The 12,097-nt window shown below is 43.0% G+C and overlaps 1 protein-coding gene across 1 annotated transcript; it reads right to left on the minus strand.

Annotated features, from left to right (window-relative positions):
• Nucleotides 1-437: 437 nt before the first annotated feature.
• Nucleotides 438-11,880, minus strand: CCNE1 (cyclin E1). Its single transcript, XM_058034101.1, has 11 exons — nucleotides 11,806-11,880; nucleotides 11,414-11,504; nucleotides 11,128-11,196; nucleotides 4,834-4,976; nucleotides 4,623-4,758; nucleotides 3,678-3,824; nucleotides 2,819-2,914; nucleotides 2,322-2,456; nucleotides 2,128-2,239; nucleotides 1,886-2,043; nucleotides 438-1,021 (listed from the first exon to the last, which is right to left on the minus strand). The coding sequence occupies exons 2-11, from the start codon at nucleotides 11,447-11,449 to the stop codon at nucleotides 899-901; spliced, it is 1,155 nt and encodes a 384-aa protein (XP_057890084.1). The 5' UTR covers nucleotides 11,450-11,504; nucleotides 11,806-11,880; the 3' UTR covers nucleotides 438-898.
• Nucleotides 11,881-12,097: the final 217 nt, after the last annotated feature.

Genomic DNA, 12,097 nt, shown 5'->3' on the forward strand with positions numbered 1-12,097 from the left:
TGTGCCAAACCCTTAATGTTTAAATGATTTTTTAGGAAGAGGTAGACTTTTCCTACTGATCACCTCAGGGTAACAATCCAGACAATCTGATTCAAGAATATCCCAGTAAGCTGATCATTACAGAGTGTAAATTCCCCATGTACTTGTCATGTCTATTATCCCCTCCCCAGCCTCCTGCACCTGGCTAGAGGAAATCCAAGTAGCCCAACATGACAATTTTACCTTAGTATCCAAATAAAAAGCTTCCATGGATAAGCCAATAGTGGTAAATAAATAAAGCCATAGTTTCTACACTATTCATCCCCAACTCCCACACTTATTAATGGTCACAGTCTGAAAAACCTTAACTGATTATAGTTAAAAGAAATATAGAAATATACATAAAACCAGCTGTCTTAGACAGCATTTTTATTAAAAATGAATACACAGAGACATAGCAGCTTTTACAATAAAGAGTTTTTTAAAAGGCATCAAGTTGTAAGCCAACCATTCAAAAAAGAGGCTTTGAAATGTTGTCTCCCACAGCACTTTTTGCCCATTTGTCAACAAGGGAGAGAAATCTGCAGATTACCCAAAGGACAAACAGGCACAGTAACTAATTTAAACTTCAAGCCCTTTTTCTGAACAGTTGATCAAGCATCACCCTCCGTAGCAGCATCTGGAGCACACTTCAGTGTTCTTTCAAGTGGCTGGTGTACTTGATCCATTTCTTTAAAATATTTTAACATTCAATAAAACTATTTCAAATAGAAAAACTTCTGTCAGATGAAAGTAAGGTTTCCTTTTCAGATTCCATGAAAGCTTATGAACTTCACTGGCAGCATTTCTGTAATGGAGCAGGAGCCAAAACCAGCAGAACAGGCACTTGAGCAAAACTGTCCACCAACAGTTCCTAAAGTCAGATTGATTGCAGTCCAGAAGACAGTTTCTTACTACTTTGTGGTGGTGTAAGGACACCAGTGGGGAAAGGTGAAGTCCTATTTTGCTCAGCCAATATGGCTTGTTTTGCTTGAGCTCTGTCCTGAAAGCACATGAAAAAGAGGGAAAAAAATATCTTTATTTTGGTGTGTTGATGCAACAGATCAAGAGAATTCAGTGTTTTATAATCTGATACTGTTAATCTGGAACTGCATTGCATATCCACATCTAACTCTCCTTACAGTAACTGATAAATCACATGGTTCACAGTAGTTACTTGTAGTACAACTCATAGATCAGTATTAGTTTTTGGAATCTGATGATTAGCATTAGGCATTCATAACACACAAGCACCCCTGTACCTTCAAGAAAGCAAAACAGAGAAACAATTGAGCAGGAGGAACTTTAACTTCTACTTAGAATTCAATAACCTAAAGAGAAAAACTAACCCAAATAACTTAAACCACAATTCTTTGAACAAGATTTTGATCCTCTGCAAGTTTCTCACACTAAAAACCACTCTTGCTCCACTGCTTGTCAGTGACCACTGTCACGTAACAATCCCACCACATCAGTCTCAAGTGATCAATCTTTGTTTTTCTCCAGATCAGACAAGACTGTATCAGTGGTATTTCCTAGAGAGAAAGGTCTAACACATGGTATTTGAAGTACCCCAAAGGGCAGAGAAATGCTTCTGATTTCTAGGGTAATTATATGCTTTTGATACAAGAGGCTGAAGGCACATCTTCTTAAATCTTTAAACAAAATACTGAACAAGTCAGTCCCAAGAAAAGTCCTTGTCTCAAGAATTTTGTACCTGGACTACAACCTTATATCTTTTATCACCTAAATACCCTCAGTCTCAATCTGCTCATGCTTCTCTTAAGTTGACTGTATGTTCAAGCCAAAGAAACAACACTTCAGAGATTCCACAGACAGCTTTTTGGCTTCATTTGCACATACATACCAGCAAATCAAAGCTGTTGATGTGTGTCTGTATATTGTGCAAATCTTCAGGAGCTATCCCGCTAAAGTGTTTGAGTTTGGAGCTTCCTACTTCCCTCAGAGCCATGGCAAACGGGACCATCCATTTCACACAGTCCTCTATCTCACAGAACTCATAACCTGCAACACAAGGCACACTTATCTGCCTGAACCAAGACATAATATTTGTCAACACACAAGATTTAAGTTTATAAATGTCAATACCTGAAACTTTCTGCATCAGCTCAGATGAGGAGAAGTGATACAAAGCAGAAGCTGCAAGTATTCCATAGGTATATTCCAAGCAGCCAATATCCAGCACACAGAGATCCAAGAGCTGAAAGACAACAGATGTTGAGTAAGCCTGACAGAAAACCACTTTTCCAGGTAAAACAGCATTTGAAGGAAATGAGTCTCACCTCTGTTATTTGTACAAATATCTGCTGTGGATATTGTGGCAGCATTACTTCATAAAGATCATTTAAATATGCAACTTGCAGGTAAATGTTTAGCCACGATACAACTGTCAGTGGATTTAAGTTCCAATTAAGAGCCTGAAAGAACAGACACAAAATTTCAGTGCCAATTTAAGTTCCTAACTTAAACCATGCAAGATGGTTAAACAATCCCAAGTTCTAATCCCAGCTGGTTAAGGCATCTTTAGAACATGCAGATCAAATACTCTCTAGTAGCTCTTCCTATGGATACAGTCAGGGAACAGATTTTTTTAATACACACTTATTGTGTGGATTAAAGGTGGATGCTTTAGATCACTTGTTACCTAAAGAAAACACTGCTTTCTAATTAGTAAGATAAATTGTGCCTCTTATTAGCACCTAAGATTAACTGAGAAGCTCTGCTTTTAGTCTGATTATGCTATACATTTCTAAAAACTAATTCCACTTGTAAATATTACCTTCATAATGATCAATTCCATACTGATGATTTCATCTTCTGTACAGGCTCCATCTGTAACATAGGCAAACTGGTGCAACTTTGGTGGATAAATCTCCTGAAAGATAAGGGATCAAGTATTTAATCTGTGGAATAGGATGCAACTAGTTTCATGTGTTACTTTTACAAAAAGTAAAGAAATGAAGAGAACAACCACTGCTTCAGCCTGCCAAAACAGAAAGGGGAGGGGGGATAGTTCCTTACTCCCCCATTCTAAATCCTGTGTTCTCTGCCTTTAATAGACACAGATTTCTTGTCCATCATGGATGAGTACAAACCTACATTGTTTGACTACAGCACCACTGTGACTGTATCACAACTGACATCAAGATTTTTTTAAGCATCCTAAAGAAAAGGCCTTTTATCTCTTAAGAACAGACTGAATATCAGTTCTTTTAAACAACTGAGAACTTAAAAAAGCACTGTGTATTTTAGTAGTTCAAATTGTTCCAGTAAATAATGGCCTAGACTGTCATGCAGTAGGTACTCTATTGCAATGAAATTGCAACAAGTGGTGTCTGTATACAGCAGCCAGCCAAAAATTCACTTAACAACTGCAATTACAACTTTAGATTTATTCTAACACCAAATTCTCTAATGAGAAAACTAGATAACTTCACAGTATAATTTTACCCACTTCAAAAAAAATCCAGGAATGTTGAAAACAAAAAAAAAAACAAAAAACATTTTTGTTCTGTCTTCCATTTGAAAAAAATCATAGCAAGGAACTCCATAAAGCTTTCCACAATATTTCCAGCATCCAAGAATTGTGCTGTGTGTCCATTCACATTTTTATGGCAAGTTGAGCTGCAGACACTTACCTCAAGCTTTGCTGCTATGAACAGAGAAGTGACACCAATAAGCTGCAATAGTGTTTTTACAACATCCTGTTGTGTGGCCATAAAACGATCAAAGAAATCTTGTGCTAAATAAAAAGTTTCTCTATGAAGTTTGTAGGCTTCACAAACCTGGAGAAACAACAGAGATTACAAAGGTCAAGAACAGTGTTAAAAAGTCAAAATTAGATGCTACATATGTATCAAAAAACCCCCATAAGATCGACATAAATTTTATATTAGCTTTCTACTTCACTGCTATTGTGAAGTAACATGTTAACTAACTGCAAGAGTTAAACAGTTTCCTTTGACACAAGATGATTGTCATTACAGTAACTTTCAAGAAAAAAAACATCACAGTGAAAACCCTTCTAGGAAATGCAAGCACATGTTCCAACAATGTCAGAATATCAGTTCCTAATTTTTTGCAAAGATCCATCATTCCAACGCCTCAAAAGAGAAAATTCTCACAAGCACTTTAAGAGCAGGGACTATGCCACCAAGTCCCCTAAAGAGTGAAACAGATTCAGACACAAGAGGAGCTGTAGCATATTCCACATGACAAAAACAGATAAAAAGGCTGGGAGATGGATCTGATCTCAGAGCTAACCACCTTCCTTCTTACAGTGACTCTTTTAATTATTTGTTCAGCCTTTGTCTGCAGTGTGATCTTAAAAGCTTACCCTGTGATAGGGACAAATTGATTATTGCCCACTATCAATCTCAACGAGTAACAGAATGTATTGACAGTCTGCAAATCATCAGTTCAGTACATCATATATTCTTTAAGTTTGGTGTCATTCATTGACAAAATTTAAGATGAAGACAAGTATCTGGAGCTAAACATGCTTCTGAAGTGCACTCATGACAGTTATTAGTGCACTTCAACAAAAGCACACTTGAGACACTCACAAGCACAGAAAAGCTTACCTCCATTAGCCAGTCTAGAAGGATGGTTCTCATCTTGGGCTGCAGCTGGGGGTGCCTTTGCATGTAGAATTTGTCTCTCACGTAGGTCTCTTCTTTGTTTATCATGTTTTTCCATACATCATCCTTGTTTGCCCAGCTAAAAGAGATCAAGGTTCAGTCTTGGCTCACGAGACAGGAGGAAGGCAGAGCAGCAGCAGCCCAGCACACTCACCCTAGAGCTGGCAGTGGGGTAGCTCTGGTGGGAACAACGCTCAGGTGGATAAAGCGCGAGTAATCGACACGGACGGGATCGTCGTCTTTGTCCGGAGTGGGAATCAGCATGTGGGCGTGCTCGTGGATGTTAGTCCAGGACTTCTGTCAAACCAAACACCACATTTCACACTGGGCTTTTTAAAGGAATCATTTTAGCTGTAGAGAGACAATACTCATAACTTCTGTCACAATTTCTTGCCAGTGTCCTATCTCTGAACTGCACAGAATCACAGAGCAGTAGAGGCTGGAAGGCACCTCTAGGTGTTTCCATCAAGCTCCCTGCTCACACAGGGCCACCAAGGGCCACCTGCCCAGGACCATGACCAGAAGGCTTTAGAGTATCTTCAAGGATGGAGACGCCAGAACTGTTTTGGACAACTTGCGCCATGTTTGCCTGCCCTCACAGTAAAAATTGTTCCAAGATATTAACAGGAAACCTCTTCTGCTTCAGTTTGTGTCCATCTCCCCTTGTCCCATCCCACTAAGAAGAGTTTAGCTCCATCTTCTTTACATCTTCCCTTCAAATAGTTATAAACAACTGACACAAATCACCAGAGACCTTTCTCCAGGCTAAACAGCCCCAGCTTCCTCAGCCTTTCCTTATCAGCAAGATGCTCAGGTTCCTGAATTACCTCGATCGACCTTTCTGGACTCTTTCTTCTATGCTCAAGCCTCTTTTTTACTGGGGAGCCCACAGCTGGACACAACACTACAGATGTGGCCTCACCTGGGCTGAGTAGAGAGGGTAGAGAAGGCAGAGAAAGCTTGGAACTAAAGCTGAAGAACATCCACCCTGCTCTTTGAAAGACCACAAGTGTTTCATGGAAGGATATCCAAGTCAGAACCTCCTACTCTCACACTATGTTTTGTTTTGACCAAAAATATACTTGCCCTCAAGTAAAGAACAAGCAGATGGAACACAAAGACCCAAATATGAGGTCAGGATTTCTGGTCAGGAATATGTAGATAATATGCCTTGAAGCCATGCTTTCATGCAAAGCATCTCAGATGATGAGCACAGCAAAATAGTTTGTAGGATTTTGTACTCATTCGTTTAGCAGAGTTTAGATAAAAACCCCAAAGCACTTATGACCCAATTTTCAGAATATAGCCAAGCACATGTTAAGCAATTGCTACTTAACTATCAAGCTCATAACTTTATATGTCAAATTCTGCCATGGTCTGCAAACATCAGCTATCCAAAACTTCACCTGGCATGTCCTTTCAACCTTTATTTGGACCAGAAATCTAGGTTTACTCTTCTACCATCTAACTCTTAAATAGGATCTTGTATACTTCACACAGTGCCCCAGGAAAACACTACTTGATTTGCAGCAGAATACAAAGCCAGCACCAAGTCATCATGCCCAAGCAAATTAAAATTTGGCATTTCTGTTTAATAATGAAGTCAGCCATCTTGCTGCAAATTCATGAGTTCTGCACCACTAAAAGGACAGAACTCCCTAATAGATTTCTAATATGATAAACAAAAAATAAATTAAAAGCAAGTTCAGAAGAATCATTAGGTGCTATCAAGTAAAACACTATGTGAAACTCTGCCTCTTGCAAAAAAGCTTCCACAGCTGATTTTTGCCATCTTTCTTACATATGACATCACTTTCCAGCAAAATGGCTCCTTCCTGCACTAGTTTCACAAACAGAAACCACTGACTTGATGAAACCAAAACCACATTTCACAGTTCTCTCACAGCTAAGACTGCTTTGCACTTTGAATTACTGACACATAGATCAAGTCTTTTTTCTTCTTGGGAGTTCTACATGGAAATAAAGCATAGCTACATACCCAGCCATGCCAGGATTCAATTTGGGTGGGGAGGAGGCAAAATAAGGGAACAGTATCCTTATCTTAAAAATTACAGACTCCTTACAAACTGAAAGTTCAAATGAAAACATCGCATCAGCATTGCTTAAAGTTAATTTTTGTCCTTCCTCAAAACTAGACTTTAGTCACACTTTGTTCTCCAAACTGCACAGCAAGCCCAGCTGCCAACAGCCTTTGGAGAAGTGCTGTCTTATCAGTTAATCAGCAAACAGAAAAGCAGTAGATTATACAGTATCTATTTAAAGGTGCCTACTACACCAGCAGCTTCTGAAGGACGAGAGACTTGCTCACAAAGCTCTCAAAGCAGACGCATCACAGGCAACAATACTAAAGATATTTCACCAGCCTCAATTTTCTATAAGGCAATAGAAATCAAAGTTCAAGAGCCTCTTAGGTGTTTTGAAAAGAAGGGAAAACAAAGTTTTTGACAACATAATGTCACTTAACAAGACACTGGGGAAAAAGATGTGAGCAACACTACAAGTACGCAGCTCAGCAAGAGACAAGAATGAAACTAATGTGCCAGGGCCTCAAAGGAAAACAGCCTATGGGGAAGGAGACAGGAATTAATTAGTGTGGCTGAGGGAGCACCATAACTCTGGCACAGATTTTGGTGGAGAGAATGAGCATATCAATCAGGCTCTTGAGTATTTAAATGCAAGACACTCAATCGAAAGCAAGAAACACTACCAAGAAACTGCATTACCTCACACTGCAACTGTAATGAAATAGGAGCCACTACTGAAAAAAAGAACAGTTTAAGGTGGGGAAGGTATGAGGAAACCATGAAGAACTTCCTTTGGGCTTGCACAGAGCGAATCCGAAAATAGAGACCTGTCAGAAAGCAACAGATGCTACCCAGAATCTGTGCAGCCTAACAGAGGAAACACTACAGTCCTGAGCTTACTTCTGACACAAACAGGAGCTGAGGCAGCACACAAGCAAAAACATCAGTGGGGAGAACAGCCTCTTCAAATCTGTGTGGAGCCCAACAAAAAAGCTTGGTGACTCCCACAGTAATGTTCCAGGTACAGGAGCAACTAATCAGATGCTGATCTCTATCTCAGACCTGAGAACAAAAGAGAGACTGGAGAAAAAAAGCACCTGAGAAGGCTCATTAGGAGAGGTACCAAGAGAGAAGGTAGGTGATAAACCCATTAGAGCACCCAAGCCCATCCAGCTCCAAACAAAGAAAACCCAGGAGTTCAGAGGTGGAGGTCTTAATAAAGCTCAAACATTAGCAGGCCTCATTTTCCTGCAGCATGTCACCATTCACCCATACACCAAATATTCATAGAAAATAATCTTTTTGAACAACGTTCAGGATATAGATCAGACACAAAACAGAGCACTGGGGTTATTGGTTACAGGCCAGGCAGGGCCTTCAGCAAAGAGCACCTAAAAATACAAACTGCTGAAACACTTGTGCACCTCAATGTGAGCTAGGAGCCACCAGAATGAGCTTCCACTGACAAGCAAGGCGTGCAGCAGGAGAAAGAGAATGACACAGGACTGCATGCAAACAGCAACATCAGAGGTTTTTCAGCATGGAAATCAATGGCAGGGCAGCAAGCCTGTTTGTCACCCTTAAAGCAGCCCCTTATACCACAGACAATGGTATCACTTCCAAGTCCACAGCCTTAGTCTGCCCATCAGAAATAGCAAGAACCTGTAATTCTAGCCACTTTTCACTCATAGGATGCATTACTTTGAAGTACTGAATTTTTCTTTGCCATCAGAGGGAATTCCAGATTTAGCAAACAAGACAGAAAAGAGCAACTCACACTATTCAGTTGGTCCAATCCTTTTGGGATAGCATAGGAGCTTCTACTCCTTTGAAATAAGAGTCTAAATGTTCTAATCCAGATTAGAGCAAAGTCAATTCTCAACCTGTGTATAGTTTAGACTCCTTTTTTTGTGGGCTCTGGTTTGTTTTTTTTTTTTTTAATTGAATCTTCAAAAGTTAATCTAGATTAGTAAAAGAAACTTTATTGAGCCTATTTTCAAAACACTTAGGTGGAACAATTCGACAATGCTAAAATCAGAGTCTGGAAAACATCCAGTAAGAAATTGATCAAAACTCCCTCCTGAGAGTTTACTCCACCTTTACATGTGAAAACATTAGCTAGTTTCAGCTAAAGAAACTAACTTACAGATTCCATTCTTCACTTTATATGGAGGTGACCATGCAACCTGCATCACAATTACACAGATTATTCTAATCTAGTTAGATGAATTTTGTTGTACATGGAGCCTCAGAAGTGTATTCATCCCCACACAGCAGCCAGAATTAGTATGAGAATTGCTAGCAGAATTACAGCAGTGCCAGTTCTCCAAAATCAAACAGAGAATTTATGCAATACTCTGCTGTCACAGACCTGATGATATAGCCACCCCTTCATCACATAAAGGGTAACGGCATCCTAATTAAGAACTGAGGCCTTATGTTCCACAGAAGAAAACTAATGAATTGACTATGAAGATGTCATAAAGTGGGATGTGACTCTGATATTTTGCCTTGTGGATAAACTAGTGTCAGTAAACAATTTATTTAATGCAGAAGTCATGTGGTACAGGCTGCAGTGGATTTATAGCTGCCTGCATTTTAGAACTGCCGTGTCTCCACAGAATAAGTGTTGCCCTGGCCATCATTCCAGCCTCTATACTGCTGCTGGAACTGTAAACATATTCTCATTAGTGGTCCATGGCAATTTATATCACAGAATAGCTTGTGTCACACCATAGACTGAAGAGCTGCTGCTGTGCAGCCAAATGTTAGCTTTTTTAACCAGATCTGGAACAATCTGGCTACTTTGTAACAACAAAAATACCTGATCTATGTAGGGAAACATATACAGGCGTGATATTATTTATTGCTTATAGAATGAAAGGGTCAAATTCCATCAGTATCCTATAATGACCCTGAAAAATTCCCAAGAAAGATTTTTGATGCCTACTGCCTAAATTTTTTAAATTTTAGTTTACTTATCCATTCTGAAGTAACACTGAATGGCTACCAGGCCAAGAGCACAAACAAGAAGACAAAATTGGAAGTCTTTATCTGCTTTGAAAGTTGAAGGTCAACATATGCAAAAGATACTTTAAGTTTCCTTCCACTGTCTTTCTGGAAGACAGTAAAATTGGGTCTCCATTGAGACTTTCTAACAAATCCTTGTTATTATGCAATAAACATGCACGAGAAGGCCTTGCTCAGTTTAAACAGAATGAATCTTCTGGTGAAGGAGAAAGCTGCAGTGAAGGACAGGCAGCTCTTCCTTGTCAGAAGTGAGAAATTAGTTTAATATACTGTGCAAAAGAAAGACAGAAGGGAAGGAGAGATCCCCTCATTAAATGCTCACCATTTGAGCCCTGCTTAATATGTTGACTGATAACTAGTGTACGCAGTTGCAACAAGCAGAGGCCATTCCAAACAATGATGCCCATCTGTTATGGTAGCACTTCAGTCTTAGAACTTCCAGCTGCCACTTTGGGCTAGATGTGCCACATTATGCACAGCCTGGCCTCCCAAATGAGGACAGGCTGCACACCCTGCCCCTGACTTCTGCACCTTCAGCATCACCCTGGGTGCAGTGACAGGGACTGAGCAGGAGTGCACATGCCAGGGAAAAAAGGGGAATGCACCTATTCCAGAACACAGGCTACGCAAGGTACAAAGGCATTATGCTTTCAATGTCACACACCACACAGCATTCAACTTTTTCAGCTGGTTCATTCTACATGCCTTGCTGAGAAAGTCAGCAATGGTCACTACCAACCTCCGCTGTAGGACTGATTTTCACAGGTAGAGTGACTTTATAGAAAAATTCCTTTGTTCTGCAGAGAAACAAAGCCTGTTTTACCACACCATGGGCATCAAGTATACCCTTCCAAATTCTAATCAGGAATTACCCTTGTCAATGGGAATAGAGCTGATCTAGGAGAAAAGGGGATGCTTTCCTCTTTCCCAGATGACAGAGAAGTAGAGACATGACTACAAGAAGAACCACCTCAAGAGATGTGCCTATCTGCATGCTTAAGGAGCACATGTACAAGGTACATAAGCACATGACTGTACTGCTGCACCTCTCCAGAGAGGTAAATGTAGGTTTAAAGGCTTGACAGGTGCAGCCTTCAACTCAAAGACAGCTGAATTCATTTCAGCATTAACATAATGCTTCAGATCAATACAGGCCTTGTATCTAACAAAGGCTTCAAAACTACATATATGAACTGAATTGTTCTGCACACTCTATCATTAACCAGGGCCAAGAGTCCCCCTTGCCCACTGCTATGCAGCATGTGGCAGCAGCATACCTGTTTCACCATGCTGCCATAAATAATGAGGTACTGCAAAGTAAGCGCAGGGTTAAGTGAGATTACAATATTTACATATAAAACCGATTCAATTACCTGTTTTGCGCACGGCTTTTTTCTCGTCATCTCCATTTTGGCAATTTCTTCATCAGGATCCTGTAAGAACTACAGAAAGCGACATATGATTTCCGGAGCACAAACCGCGGGCCCAGCAGCTGTTGGCCGCAGTGACACCCGCCCGTTCCCGCAGGAGCACAGCCCCGCAGGCCCACCCAGCCCCCGGCCCACCGCGTGGGGCCCGCACCCCAACAAAAGGCGGCGAGGCCGCGGGGGCCCAGCCCGGCGGTGGAGCCCAAGGGCACCGGGCCGGGCCCGCACTCACCGTGGCCACATCAGCTTTCCTCTTGCGGGCTCGCATGGCGTACTCGGCACGGGCGTCCCCCTTGGCAGGACCCTTGTCGTCCGCGCAGTCGCTGCGGAGAGAGGGGAAGCTGAGCGAGCGCCGGCCGGGGAGGCTGCCGGGGTGCCCGGCCTGCAGGGCCCCAGGCCGGGCGGGCCCGGCGCACTCACCTCTCCCGGCGCATGGCACCGTCTTGGCCGGCAGGCCGAGCCGAGCCGAGCCGAGCGCGGGACGGGGCCGAGCGGGCCCGAGCCGCAGACCCCCCCACAAAGGCCGGCAGAGGCGCGCAACGGGCGGCCAGAGCGGCCCCACCGGCTCCCCCCGCCCCGCGGCCGCCCACCGCCCCCTGCCCGCCCGCGCTGCCGCTCACTCACCGCCGCACCGGCCCTCGCCGGCCGGGAGCGGGTGGTCGGCGGGTGCCGGGCCGGTGGGGCAGGGCGGGAGGCGGGCGGGTTCCGCCGGGCGCCTGCTGCCTCACGGCGCGGCCGCTCCCGTCCCTGCGCGCGGCGCGGGCCGCGCCCGGCGGGACATTTAAACGCGCGGCGGCGGCGCGGAGCCGCCTCCCGACCGCGCACGTGGGGCCGCGCGCGGGCCGGGGCGGGGCCGCCGGGGCGCGGGAGCCGCGCGGAGTCCCGCGTGCGGCAGGGGGCGGGACCGGGGGCGGGG

This window comes from Melospiza georgiana, chromosome 14 (assembly GCF_028018845.1).
Source record: "Melospiza georgiana isolate bMelGeo1 chromosome 14, bMelGeo1.pri, whole genome shotgun sequence".
Classification (NCBI taxonomy): domain Eukaryota; kingdom Metazoa; phylum Chordata; class Aves; order Passeriformes; family Passerellidae; genus Melospiza; species Melospiza georgiana.